Below are 15,313 nucleotides of genomic sequence, written 5' to 3'. Positions count from 1 at the left end.
AAGAATCATCGGGAAAATGTGATATTAAAAAGAGCTGAATCCATGAAATATAATGTTACAGAGCTTGTACTGAAATGGCATTGTCTGACTGCTCTCATTTCTTATTTTTCAGCTCGATCATTACCCACCAGCCACATACAGCGTTCCTGCTTCTTCCGAGACTCGGTTTAATAGACCAAAGGCTCTTTTCCTTGGAAGAGTGTTGGGTAAGTGAAATTTTCAGCAATGAAATACAGCTAAGACTGAACAATGTCACCTTCTTTATCACCGTACTTTATGGCGGCATTGAAAAGACATCATGGTATAATCATTGAAGGACATATTGCAGAGAAAACATGTTCCTCAGTGGTAGACAGGTTTGTCCTGTGTCACCTGTGACTAGATTCAATAAATCACTGTGTTCAGAAAGGTCATTGGGATCATGGCTGTTTGAGAAACGTCCTTCTTTATTATATATATATATATATATATATATATATATATACAGTACAGACCAAAAGTTTGGACACACCTTCTCATTCAAAGAGTTTTCTTTATTTTCATGACTATGAAAATTGTAGATTCACACTGAAGGCATCAAAACTATGAATTAACACATGTGGAATTATACATAACAAAAAAGTGTGAAACAACTGAAAATATATTTCATATTCTAGGTTCTTCAAAGTAGCCACCTTTTGCTTTGATTATTGCTTGGCACACTCTTGGCATTCTCTTGATGAGCTTCAAGAGGTAGTCACCTGGCGCAGCTCCCCATCACTCTCCTTCTTGGTCAAATAGCCCTTACACAGCCTGGGGGTGTGTTTGGGGTCATTGTCCTGTTGAAAAATAAATGATGGTCCAACTAAACGCAAACCGGATGGAATAGCATGCCGCTGCAAGATGCTGTGGTAGCCATGCTGGTTCAGTATGCCTTCAATTTTGAATAAATCCCCAACAGTGTCACCAGCAAAGCACCCCCACACCATCACACCTCCTCCTCCATGCTTCACAGTGGGAACCAGGCACGTAGAGTCCATCCGTTCACCTTTTCTGCGTCACACAAAGACATGGGGGTTGGAACCAAAGATCTCAAGTTTGGACTCATCAGACCAAAGCACAGATTTTCACTGGTCTAATGTCCATTCCTTGTGTTCTTTAGCCCAAACAAGTCTCTTCTGCTTGTTGCCTTTCTTTAGCAGTGGTTTCCTAGCAGATATTCTACCATGAAGGCCTGATTCACACAGTCTCCTCTTACCAGTTCTAGAGATGTGTCTGCTGCAAAAGGTGGCTACTTTGAAGAACCTAGAATATGAAATATATTTTCTGTTGTTTCACACTTTTTTGTTATGTATAATTCCACATGTGTTAATTCATAGTTTTGATGCCTTCAGTGTGAATCTACAATTTTCATAGTCATGAAAATAAAGAAAACTCTTTGAATTAGAAGGTGTGTCCAAACTTTTGATCTGTTCTGTATAGATAGATAGATAGATAGATAGATAGATAGATAGATAGATAGATAGATAGATAGATAGATAGATAGATAGATAGATAGATAGATATAGAGAGAGAGAGAGAGAGAGAGAGAGAGAGAGAGAGAGAGAGAGAGAGAGAGAGAGAGAGAGAGAGAGAGAGAGATGCTATATGGTTAACTAAATCATAAAAAAAAATATGTAAAAAACACAAAAATAAATACAGTCTGCCACCTAGTAGTGTGCCTCCATCGCCCACACCAATATGTAAGCACATATGGGTTTATTTACTAAAACTGGAAAGTGCAAAATCCATTGCAGCTGTGCATGGTAGCCAATCAGCTTCTAACTTCAGCTTGTGGAAATTAAACTGACAATGAAACCTGGAAGCTGATTGGTTTCTATGCAGAGCTGCACCAGATTTTGCACTCTCCAGTTTTAGTAAATCAACCCCATAGTGTCAGAATGCTATGACAAATAAATGTCCACCTCATAAAAGTGTGCAAACTAAAATTGAATATACATTAATATATAAAATTCAAATAAACAAAATTGTGCCTTATAATATTATTAGAAAAAGCAAGTGCAAAATTTCCCACCACAAAAAGTGAAACAATCAGTGTCGTAATGTGGTGTGTGAACCCAGCGCTGTCTAGCCACAAACAAATCAAGAGTGTACCTGTACTAATATATACTCGGGTGGTACTAGTACTGCAACATGCAATCAAATGAAAACATGTGCACAGAAAGTAAAAAATAAGTCCTTTAACGTTCTTGTTCTGATGCCAGTGTTGGCAGCAAGGTGCCATGCTGTGCTCCCCTCTTTATGTGCCCTCACTCATCAAATGTTAGTGAATAATGTGCCTGGAAAGATGCTGGTAATTCTCAGACTGTTTCTAATATGGATGGTCTGCATTTTCCTCGGTTTATTTCCAGTAGGGTAAACTAGATCCTCATATGTGGTTGGGGAAATAGAACCAGGGAAGATCCATAGTATAATGCTGTTTTTTCATTGTAAAATCTTGGTAAAAGGCTATAAAAACACTTACAAAACACTTCTCTCGTATGTCGGCATATAGTAACGCCATTTTGGAAAAAAAGGTTTACGGTCTGCGTTCCAAACGTGACATTACCGGAAGTAAACACCCGCCTTATGCAATTCGCTCTGCCATGTAAGCGTCATCAGAGGCACATAAGTAGGGGAGCACAGCGCGGCACCTCGCTGTCAACACTGGCATCAGAAAAAACACTTTAAGGCTGCATTCACATCTAGACGGACGAAATCGCGGCGTTTTGTCGCCGCAAATCGCGGTAAAAATAGCGGCGTTTTGTACCGCGATTTGCGGCGACAAAACGCCGGTATTGTCCGCCTAGATGTGCCCCAAGATGACCCCCTCTATGGAGATGATTCCCATCTCCTAGCCGAACGCTCGAAGACGCCTGAAAAAAAGGTCCAGGACCTTTTTTCACGCGGCAGGCGACAGGCGTCCGGCGTTCGGCGTGGAGATGTGAACCATCTCCATAGAGGGACATCTGTTTTCAGCCCTCTGGCGGCAGCGGCGTAGCGCTACAGGCGTAAAAACGCCTAGGTGTGAATGGGGTCTAAAGGATGTAGTGAATGTGTGGTAGAACATTTTAATGATATTAAATATGGGGAATATTTGATTAAATAAAAAGAAGGGTCTTAGAGAATGGTAAATTATAAATAAAAGGGTGGTGCCTGAATTATAAATATAGGGCCAGATTCACAGTGGAGATACGACGGCGTATCTGCTGATACGCCGGCGTATCTCTGTTTCTATCTATGCGACTGATTCATAGAATCAGTTACGCATAGATAGCCAGAAGATCCGACAGGTGTAATTGTTTTACACTGTCGGATCTTAGGATGCAATACCGCGGCCGCCGCTGGGGGGAGTTTGCGTCGTAAACCAGCGTCGGGTATGCAAATTAGGAGTTACGGCGATTCACAACGGATTTTCGCGTCCGCTACGTCGCCGCTAGTCTAGTTTCCCATCGCAAAGTTAGTCTTCGTTTTAGCTGCCCTAACTTTAGTCAGCAAGTGTATTGCTGTCTAAAGTATAGCCGTCGTTCCCGCGTCGAAATTTAAAAATCAACGTCGTTTGCGTAAGCCGTCCGGGAATACGGAATTACACTACGCGCGTCGCCGTTCGAAAAAATGACGTCACGGCGCGCAATGCACGACGGGAGTTCGGAAACGGAGCAGGAGGTCGGCAGAGTAGTCTGTTCTCTCCTCCAGGCAGCAGTGGCGGCAGAGTAGTCTGTTCCTCATGCTTCCTCCGCTCTGATCCTCCTCCGCCAAAATGCTAGGCATCCAATAGGATCACCTGGAGCTTTGGCCAATCGGAAAACAGGTCTCACTGACCTGCCTCCTGATTGGCGAGGAGGCACTGTGGTGTGAAAATAGCGAAAATGTATTCGCTATAGTCACACAATTGGGTGGGATCAGGGCGCACACCCTTTTTTGAAGTCTAATAGTGCCTCTGGCTCTAATCAGGTGCTTAAAAAAAACACCACCTCCCACCCAGGACTGTGTTTTGGCCTAGGCCGACAAGGCCCAGGCCTAGGGTGGCACTCCCGAGTCCTGGCTCCCGCGGTTTCCTCACACAAATATAAAGCATCCCCAAGTTCAAGTACAATCATTGCACACATGCGGTGCCCGCATCCGCTGATGCCCAGCTTATGGCTCCGGCCACCGCCGCTCACAGCCTTGTGTGCTGTGGGTAGGAGAATTTTACAGAACACCAGGGTCTGGGAGCCAGGATGTGTCTTGAGAGAAGGGGATATCATGCCCACTGCCCCACTATTTAGCGTGACATGTCGCCCAGACTCAGGTAGGACACCTTTGTAAGGGAAGAGGGTATGGCAGCCAAGAAGTGAGTGTGTGGGGGGCTGTGCAGTCTCTTAATGCTGTGTTTGGAGGACTGGTGGCAGCCCACTCTGCTGGGACTTGTAGTTAGTCTGTGTCGTTGACATCTGGAGTCAAGAGACCCAAACAGCAGCTCCTTCTGAGCTAATAACTCTACCCCATCCCACCAAAAACTAAAAAATAGTTTTTAGCTGGACTTATGCCTCGTACACACGACCGAGTTTCTCGGCAAAAACCAGCAAGAAACTTGCTGTTTTTTTATTTTTGCAGAGGAAACCGGTTGTGTGTACACTTTTTCGACGAGGAAACTGTCGAGGATCTCGTCGAGCCAAAAAGAGAGCATGTCTTCTTTTTCCTCGACGGCAATGGAGAAATTTGGCTCGCCGAGATCCTCGACAGCCTAACAAGGAACTCGACGAGCAAAACGATGTGTTTCGCCCGTCGAGTTTCTCGGTCGTGTGTACGAGGCTTCATACACATGATAAGAATATAGGACGAATGTTTGTCTTTTTTTTTGCGTGCTAGTCTCATGTCATAGGTTACCAGAGTTACAAAAATTCTCATAAAACAGGATGCAACTTCCTGCCATTATGTAATGTATTGTATTGTAATGTATTCTTTAGTTTCTGAGCATGTTTGGTTTTGTTCACATTTTTTATGGACGAATGCTGTACTGATGAAACTAAAATCGTTCTGTTATTGTAAGAGAAAAATTCTCGTGCTTGTTCTTTTGGATAATTTTGCATGAACTGCTGTGATTTGGCTTTTGAAAGCTGTGTATTAATGGTCAGATTATTGGACGATGGCTCTAAACGCGATATTTTTTGTCAAACCTTCTCATTGTGTGTACTTTGCATAAGCCTTTAGTGTGCATTCACACTTTTTTGTTATACTTACCTTTTTCAAATGTATTTAGGCCAGTTAGAAGATACTGTACATTGAGAGTTGGGCTTATAAGGGTTGCCATTAATAAAATAAAAAATTGATATGCCTATCAGGAAAGTCGGGGTGAAGTCAAGGTCCTCATCCACATGCTTGTTCTTGGTGGACAGCCAGGCCACTAACCTTTGCAGAATGAGTGTCAAGCAATGGAAACCTGTTTATCTCAGGAAAGGATTCCTTTAATGCATTTAATTTTCAGTCCATTTTACATAGTAGATGAGGTTGAAAAAAGACAAGTCCATCAAGTTCAACCTGTGTGCGTGCTTTGATGTCAATAATACATTGTATATCCCCAGGGGCGGACTGACAACTCATGGGGCCCCCGGGCAATAGAAGAGTATGGGGCCCCTCTGGCTTACAGATGGCCACCACGCCAGGAGGTAGTGCAGAGGCGGGCAGCTAAAATCTTGGGATATTCACATTAAAAGCATGTCATTTTCGGACATATCGGGGACAGATCTAAAAAAAACACAGATTTTTACATACTGTCCCTGGTTTTACTGAGCCTGGCAACCCGGATGGGGCCCCCTAGTGGCATGGGGCCCTCGGGCAGTGCCCGAGTGACTCAATGGTCAGTCCGCCCCTGTATATCCCTGTATGTTTTGGTCATTTAGGTGCCTACCTAATTTTTTTTTTTTTTAATATCTATGCTCCCTGCTGAAACCACTGCTTGTGGAAGAGAATTCCAAATTCTTACCGGTCTTACTGTAAAGAACCCTTTACGCAGTTTCCGATTAAATCGATTTTCCTCTAATTTTAGTGAATGGTCGTGAGTCTTTTTAAATGCCCTTTTGTGGAAATGTTGTATCCCTATTGTGGGGTCACCAGTACAGTATTTGTACATTAAAGTCATATCCCCTCTCAAGCGTCTCTTCTCCAGAGAGAATAAGTTCAGTGCTTGTAACCTTTCCTCATAACTAAGTAAGTCAAACAGTAAGTCAAATATTTTGACACACACCATTATCATGCTTTGCGGTGCCCTGAGTTACCAAAAATGCTGAAGGTCATATTTTCAGCCTGCTGTGGTGTGTTGGCAACCTCTGCAAATGAATAGCTTGTCTTAAAGGGGTGTTCCAGTCATTTTTAATGTTTATTAAAAGTCAGCAGTTACAAAAAGTGTAGCTGCTGCCTCCTTTTAATAAACATACACTCACCTGCTCCACGTTCCAGTGACGCGCCGGCCGGGGCTCGGCTCCTCTCCCCCCCTCTCCGGCCAGGGTCTTCATTCTAAGTGTGGGCACCCGGCCATGACAGCTTTCGGCTTCATGGCCGGGCACCCACTGCGCATGCACGAGCGGCACTGCGCCATCCAATTGGACAGGCGATCGCCTGGGACCTGTCACATGTCCCAGGCGATTGCCTACAGGGAGGGGCTGCCAAAAGGCGATATGACGTATCGCCTTAGCAGCCCCTCAGCGGAAGGAGGAAGTGGGACAGGAAGTCCTACTCCTCCTGAAGCCCCCACTCCCCCCCCAAAAAAATGACATGCCAAATGTGGCATGTAAGGGGGCGAGGAGTAGATTAAGAGGAAGTTCCACTTTTGGGTGGAACTCCGCTTTAATGCAGCACAGGTTTATGAATTCTGCAATGGACTGGCATAGTGTAAATGGGTCCTAATAGTACTGGTCAACAAACGCTAGGAAATGTATTAAATGTATTAAAAGTACATTTTTTTTTCCTAAATAGCTTCCTTTACTTTAGTGCAGTCCTCCCTCACTTACCTCATCCTTCCATTTTGCTTTTAAATGTCCTTATTTCTTCTGAGAAATCCTCACTTCCTGTTCTTCTGTCTGTAACTCACCACAGTAATGTGAGGTTTTCTCCCTGGTGTGGAGTGTTGTGCTCGCCCCCTTCCTTGGACTACAGGAGAGTCAGGACGCCCACTAACACACAGCTCCTTTCTCTATCTGCAACGTAGAGAGACTCTCCCGTAGTCCAAGGGAGGGGGTGAGCACGACACTCCACACTAGGGAGAAAGCCTCACATTACTGTGTGGAGTTACAGACAGAAGAACAGGAAGTGAGCATTTCTCAGAAGAAATAAGGACATTTAAAAGCAAAATCGAAGGAGGAGGTAAGTGAAGGAGGACTGCCCTAAGGTAGGGAAACAAATTGTACCTTTACAAGCCCTTTAAGTTAAATGAAGGCTTGCAACTACATTTATACTTTTGTTATCACCATAACCCCGATTGTTTAATTACAGCTAAAAACAAAATGATTAGATACAGGTTAAAACCAATAGAGGGCAGTATTGCGCTACATTTTGGCTTGGAAAGCAAAGTGAAACATGCGTTGTGATTTTAGAGGAATTTGACATTTGAATTCCTTAGACAGTTTAGCATGTTATGGTCATTCTAGCTATCTGGGCGCGATCAGATCCAAAATATTAAATAGACATAGAAAAATATAGACAAGATGATGGGGAGTGAGGACATAAAAGTGCAGCACGTGTAATAGGAGGTTGTGGCCTGGTACAGTAAGTATTGTGTTAACATGACACTGTACAAAGCTGTAGTTATTCTTAAATGGGAAAGAATCCAGGTTTATTTTTAAACAGGGAACGGTTATAGCTGAAAAGATGTAGTGAACAGCAGCATGTGAAAATATTGTTTGAAGGGAATAATGATATTGTCTAAATCACTTTGTGCATAGCAAAGCAGTATTGTTGACGTATGTACGTATATGCATGTAAGTCACTGCCTTTCTTCTTTTCATCATTGCTATCTTTATATTACATTTTTTTTTTTTTTTTGTAAAATCGAAAATGGTCCTGCCCATTTGGCCACTTTTCCGTACCTCGCAACCTCCTGAGATGGGAATGAAGGACACCTATTAGCAAAATGTAGGCATAGGACACACCCCTGCCATGCCCCCTTAAAGGAGAATTGTACAAAAACAATGATTGGTTAAACCCACAAGTGCTTTTTTACCACTACTATTCCTTTATACTGGCTTTTGGAATTTACTAATGCAGCCATTTAGAAATTGGATGAAAGGCTTAGCACTGGGAAACACTTTTTGATAGATAAGTCGTGCATTGTATATACGTAGATCAGACTAAAATGAGTGACAAATGAGGAGGAAAGAGGGACTTTGTTCCGAACGAGGGACAGTCCCTCAAAATCAGGGACAGTTGGGAGCTATGCTAGCCTACACATTACACCAGTGAGTTATTCAAAGTCAGAAAAACTTGTAGCTCATTGAAATACATGTAGTAGACAGCAAATGTACACATTAACAGAGGATTGGGTGTGACATTAATTTACAAGTTTGCCATATTAAAGTGGCTTGTACTAGGAAATAATAGCTTATTTTGGAAGCTTATGTATCGCAGACAAGACTTGCTATGAATTAGAATCAATAATCAGAATAATTAAATTGGCCATGTATTGTGTATTTAAACCCAAGAACAAAATATAACACATTAGTGCCGGTTCACTCCGGGGAAACCTGACTTACAGTGCGACTTTGCAAGGCGACTTCAGCGCGACATGGAGCGACTTACAACGCGACTTCAAGTTGCCTCCAGGACAGTCGACTTTGGCAGTGGCCAATCAAACAATAATCAGCTCTGTGGGAGGGAGGGGTTTGCCTGAGAATACTATTTTCTCTTCCTGTAAAGTTGCTTCAGTTAAGACAGTGATCCGACTTTGGAGGCAACTTCCATTGAAATCTATGGGTACAAGTTTCCTACAAGTTGCCTTGAAGTAGTACAGGAACCTTTTCTGAAGTCGGAGCGCCTTCAGTAGTGTACATTAAAACGGCTCTCATTCACTTCAATGGAATTTCTCATGTCGCGCGACTTGGGGCAACACAAGTCGGATCCCAAGTCGCTGTAGTGTAAACCGGCACTTAGAGCAGGGATAGGCAACTTTAAAGAGGTGGAGATCTACCTGAACAACATGGAAGAAGTCAAAGATCACCTCACACCAAATTGAATCCTCTAATTGCCAAACTACTGTGTCGCAATCGTTTGCGCTGCACAGCAATCACGTGGTCAGGAGGCAACATATCACCTCCTTACCACCTGTCAAACACACCCGGATCGCTTTTCAGAGGAGCAGCGGTGTCTGCTGCACTTGTGAATGAGCCCTTAGTTGCATTCGGCAGCGGCACCCTTAGGGCTTGTTCATACATAAAGTTGGGGAGGTGGTAAAATCCTGCGGTTGAGTTGCGGCTTGACCGTCCCCAATGCCTACCCCTTTAGCTGCTGAGGCAGCAGCCAAAAGGTATACACATGCCTCAGCAGGAATTAAGCTCCCTGTTGCTTTTGATGGGTGCTACCGCCTGCCAATCAAGACCCATTCAAGTAAATGGTGCCCTACTACAGCTCCAACATTACAAGTAGTCCCTCTGCATTGCACTCTGTTTGATGCTCTGGGATGGTAGGTCAGCAAGCCCAGACCACGATCTACCAGTCACCTGTCCACGGTTTATTGGTTGCTGACCCCCGCATTAGAGCTTACCATTCTTAAATGTTTTCCATTCATTTTTTTTTTTTTTCAAATAACAGTTTTTTATTTTCGTAAAAGGTCAGTACAAAATATAGCAGCATATCAAGTGTAAGAGAATAGAGGAGGTACAAAATTCCAGCTTAATGTGCTTACACAGTGGTTTCATAATTATTTGTACGATCAGTAACTTGTAAAACAACTGGAAATCAAAGAAAAGGGAAAGAAGAAAGAGGGGATGGAGCGAGGAGAAGGGAATGGGAAAGAGAGAGAGGCGAGAGGAAAAAGAAAAAGAAGAAAAAGGAAAGAGGGGGAGGGAGGCAGACAAGAAGGGCGGGGGTAGTGATGTACCTCAGTGACCTGCCGTCGGCTCACGGCGGGTCCTCCTCCACATGCCACCTCTCCCAGACAAGATCATGATCTTCCAACCTGTCCCGGATCCTAGCCGTCATCTTTTCCATGAGTTCTACATCCTTGACCCTAGCATAGAGGGCCTCATGGGATGGGGGCATCGGTTTCTTCCAATGAAGTGCTATCAAGCACCTCGCAGCTGTGGTAATGTGTCTTAACAGCTTCTTGTAGGGTTTAGCTATGTGAGGTTGGGATAGGCCCAGTAGGAATAGCTTCGGGGAGAGGGGTATAGGCGCCTCCAGTAGGCGAGAGAGGAGCTCTCGTGTCTGAGTCCAGAACGGGACAATCATGGGGCAAGTCCAATATATGTGGAACAGTGTGCCCCTAGCTTGGTTGCATCGCCAGCATCGGTCAGAGGTGGAAGGGTAAATCTTATGGAGAACGTCCGGGGTTAGGTACCAAAAGAACAGCACTTTGTACGTATTTTCCTTATAAAGGGTACAAATAGAGCTTTTGGCCGCCTGCCTCCAAACCATTCATTTTTTTAATGTTTATGTTTTATGTTTTCTTTCCCTTATTTTTACCTGGTGATCCAACCAGTAGCATACTTCCTCTCCTGTCACGACAGCACCTACTCATTGTACTGTATCTATGGCGGAGCAGAATTGTTACCCTTGGTTGCTCATTCCCGATTTGGCCTAGACAACACCTCCCCCTTTACTTATAGGAAGGAGAAGCTCTGCAGACTGCAGTCCACAGGTGAACTCAGTAAAGCTAATTAAACTGCTGGAAATTTCAGTGGAGCAGAGGCAGAGTGCACAGAAAGATACAAGCTCGCTGGATTTATGGATTTCTAGCAAGATAAACATGTACTTTTTTTACTCCGATAAGTGGTATATTTAATAGTCCAAAAGAGAAGAAATAAGAGAAGTTTATTGTTAGAATTTGCATGCACTTTTAACATCATCCAGCATACTCTCTTCATAAATCAGGTATACTGTGATACTTAGGTTCCAAGCATGTCTTTTTCTCAGAGAACCATTTTGTGTCTCATACTGTTCTCCAATTGGAACGTAAAAATGTCCTCATACAGCATTTTGCAATGTAAAAAAAATCCTATCTAATAAATGTCACTGCATTGCTACAGAAATAAAATCAAATTCATTATCCCTAGCAATTAGCAAAAGCAAACTGTAAGGGCCCTTTCACACGTTCAGGTCTGCCTGTCAGTTTTTTAGACGGACCTGAACGGGCACTCCGTGCACCTCTATGGAGCCACGGATGTCAGTGGTGATATGCCCGCTGACATCCGACCCACTCCGATCCACCAAAGTGTGATGAAGGAAAACCCTATTTTTCCATCCGTCTGGCGGATTGGATCCCATAGGGGAGAGCGGCGCTCTGACAGGTCGGTCCCTGCACAGTGTGCAGAGACAGAGACAAACCTGTCATCTGCCTGCTCAGCGGAGATTGATGGAGCGATCCCCGCTGAGCTAAAGCGGAGCCCGCACACAGACAGCCCCGTGTGAAAGGGCCCTAACTGTGCAGCAGCATCAGATGCCAACCTATTTTTACAAAAGAAGATTCCTGGGCTTAGAGCAGTGGTAGTCAGCTACTAGATACAGGGGGCCCTAACTGTGGCCCCTGAAATCCCCAGAGGTGTTACACAGTGTTCATAATTGTAGGTGCTACAGAAGATTGTTAGAAACCACTAACATACCACTGGAGACGTTGAGAGACTGTAGACATTCTACAGGCATGCTTGAGGGCTGAAGATGTGCTTCAAGAAAATGACTGAAGACTGAGAACATGTTACAGAAGACTGCTAGAGATCACTGCCATTACAGCACCTTTATACCACTACTCACTTCTGGGACCTGGGGGTTACACAATAAACAACAAAGGGCTGCAGGTTTGTGAACTAGGGGCTTAGGGCCAGATTCACCAAAGAGATACAACGGCGTTTCTCCTGATACGCCGTCGTATCTCTGTTTCTATCTATGCGACTGATTCATAGAATCAGTTACGCATAGATATCCATAAGATCCGACAGGTGTAATTGTTTTACACTGTCGGATCTTAGGATGCAATACCGCGGCCGCCGCTGGGTGGAGTTCGCATCGTAAACCAGTGTTGGGTATGCAATTTAGCAGTTACAGCGGATCCCCGACGGATTTTCGCGTTCGCTACGTCGTCCGTAGTCAAGTTTCCCGTCGCAATTTTAGTCGTTATTTGGCCTGCCCTAACTTTAGTCAGCAATCGTATTGCTGTCTAAAGTATGGCCGTCGTTCCCGCGTCGAAATTTAAAATTTAACGTTGTTTGCGTAACACGTCCGGGAATACGGAAGTACGCTACGCGCGTCGCCGTTCGAAAAAATTACGTCACGCCGCGCAAAGCACGGCGGGAGTTAGGAAACGGAGCATGCGCAGTAGGTCCGGCGCGGGAGCGCACCTAATTTAAATGGCACACGCCCATTTGAATTGGCCCGCCTTGCGCCAGAGGCCGCCGGCGTAGTTTTCATCCCAAGTGCTTTGTGAATCAGGCACTTGCGATGAAAACTTGCGGCGGTGTAACGATACGTTACGCCGCCGCAGTTCTATGTGAATCTGGCCCTTAGATCTTAAGGTAACGGCTAACCCTTCATCTGACCCACGGTCAAATACCAGTGTGACAAATAAGATTATTTAGTAAGAACATTTTCATATTACTGTGAGATACCCCCCCCCCTAATTTTAGTATGTGTCCTACCCCCCCCCCTTCATTCATGTCCCACAGAATGTGATGCATAGTATATCGCGCAGTTGGCTTACAGGAACCTTTCTTAACCAATGATACCACAATGCTTTTAATTTACTCCATGGTTATCTATCGCCTTGACTAATGCAACTCCCTTACCTTTACTTAGGCTATCCTCCTTTCAGTTCATGAATTCAGCTAGCAGCCTCGTCCACTTTACCAACCAGTGTCTGCTATACCTCTGCCAATCCCTTAATTGGCTTCTGCTCACCCAGCAAATAAAATTCAAAATACAACAAACTTACAAAGCCATTCACAACTCTGCCCCCAGCTATATCATGAACCTAGTCTCAAAATACAAACTAAATCCTTCTTTTCATTCCTCCCAAGACCTCCAGCTCTCTAGCTCCCCTGTAACCTCCTCCCATGCTCACCTCCAGAACTTCTCCAGGGCCTCTCCCATCCTCTGGAACACTCTACCCCACTGTGTTCTACTCTGTCCACTTTTAGGTGATCCCTGAAAACACATCTCTCCAGAGAAATGTATCCTGTCATCACCTAACAATTGTACTTTAATTTTCATTATCAGCTCATTCCACACAGTTATACGTTAATTGTACGGCCTGCACAATTGTAGTGCTGCACAAACTGTTGGAGCTAAAGAAATCCTATTTTGGGGGGGGCAATAAAACAAATTACATTTTTAACATGTTTTATGTCTGTTTAAAAAAAAATGGTATAAAGGAAAATTGTTATGCAAAAATGTATTGCATTTAATTTTTAACCTCCCTCCCAAAGATTAGAAAGTGTATTTTACATTACAGATGAAAACAAGAGAGAAAGAGTTAGGGCTCTTTCACACGGAGCGGATCCGTATTGATCTGCCCTGTGTCTGTCCGTCTGCTCAGCGGGGATCATCCGTAAATCCCAGCTGAGCTGTCGGCCGACAGGGCGGTCCCAGCACACTGTGCAGAGACCGCCCTGTCTTTCCTCCGCTCTCCCCTATGGGGAATCAGATGAATACGGACCGTGTGTCCGTATTCATCCGATCCGTTCCGCCAGACGGAAGAAAAATAGGGTTTTCTTCTGAAAAAGCGGATCTTTGCGGAGACGGATGTTTGCGGACGTTAGCGGATGCTCAATCCGCTAACGTCTGCAATCCCATAGGGAAGCATTACAAGTCCGTAAACGGACTTGTAAAAAAACAGACCGTTTGTCCGCCCATGTGAAAGGGCCCTTAAGGGCACGATAACTAGAGCAAAAATCTCTATGGTGTCCCTTTCCCTTGGTGCCCTAAGAACATGTTGCTTTAGCCTAATTGTTAATCAAGGACTAGTGACAAACCTACAGTCAGGTCCATAAATATTGGGACATGGTCCCAATTCTAATCTTTTTGGCTCTATACACCACCACAATAGATTTTAAATGAAACAAACATGATGTGCTTTAACTGAAGACTTTCAGCTTTAATTTCAGGGTATTTTCATCCAAATTGGGTGTAGGAATTACAACAGTTTGTATATGTGCCTCCCACGTTTTAAGGGTCCAAAAGTAATGGGACAGATTAACAATCATAAATTAAACTTTCACTTTTTAATATGTGGTTGCAAATCCTTTGCAGTCAATTACAGCCTGAAGTCTGGAACGCATAGATATCACCAGACGCTGGGTTTCATCCCTGGTGATGCTCTGCCAGGCCTCTACTGCAACTGTCTTCAGTTCCTGCTTGTTCTTGGGCCATTTTCCCTTCAGTTTTGTCTTCAGCAAGTGAAATGCATGCTCAATCGGATTCAGGTAAGGTGATTGACTTGGCCATTGCATAACATTCCACTTCTTTCCCTTAAAAACTCTTTGGTTGCTTTCGCAGTATGCTTCGGGTCATTGTCCATCTGCACTCTGAGGCGCTGTCCAATGAGTTCTGAAGCATTTGGCTGAATATGAGCAGATAATAATATTGCCCGAAACACTTCAGAATTTATCCTGCTGCTTTTGTCAGCAGTCACATCATCAATAAATACAAGAAAACCAGTTCCATTGGCAGCCATACATGCCCACGCCATGACACTACCACCATCATGCTTCACTGATGAGGTGGTATGCTTTGGATCATGAGCAGTTCATTTCCTTCTCCATACTCTTCTCTTCCCATCACTCTGATACAAGTTGAACTTGGTCTCATCTGTCCATAGGATGTTGTTCCAGAACTGTGAAGGTTTTTTTACATTGAGTTGTCTGGCAAACTCTAATCTGGCCTTCCTATTTTTGAGGCTCACCAATGGTTTACATCTTGTGGTGAACCCTCTGACACACATAAACCTACCTCCTGGAGAGTGTTCTTGATCTGGCCAACTGTTGTGAAGGGTGTTTTCTTTACCAGGGAAATAATTCTTCGGTCATCCACTACAGTTGTTTTCTATGGTCTTCCGGGTCTTTTGGTGTTGCTGAGCTCACCGGTGCGTTCTTTCTTTTTAAGAATGTTCCAAGCAGTT

At 44.0% G+C, this 15,313-nt stretch overlaps 1 protein-coding gene across 1 annotated transcript in view; it reads left to right on the top strand.

Annotated features, from left to right (window-relative positions):
* CNTNAP2 (contactin associated protein 2) overlaps positions 1–15,313 on the top strand; it is a 2,128,298-nt gene that overhangs the window by 2,005,655 nt on the left and 107,330 nt on the right. The window contains exon 21 of the mRNA XM_040353157.1: positions 113–206. Coding sequence (XP_040209091.1) covers positions 113–206 — 94 coding nt within the window. The remainder of the gene's footprint in view (positions 1–112; positions 207–15,313) is intronic.

This window comes from Rana temporaria, chromosome 5, assembly GCF_905171775.1.
Source record: "Rana temporaria chromosome 5, aRanTem1.1, whole genome shotgun sequence".
NCBI classification, from domain to species: Eukaryota; Metazoa; Chordata; class Amphibia; order Anura; family Ranidae; genus Rana; species Rana temporaria.
This window is presented reverse-complemented; position numbering and strand designations above follow the sequence as displayed.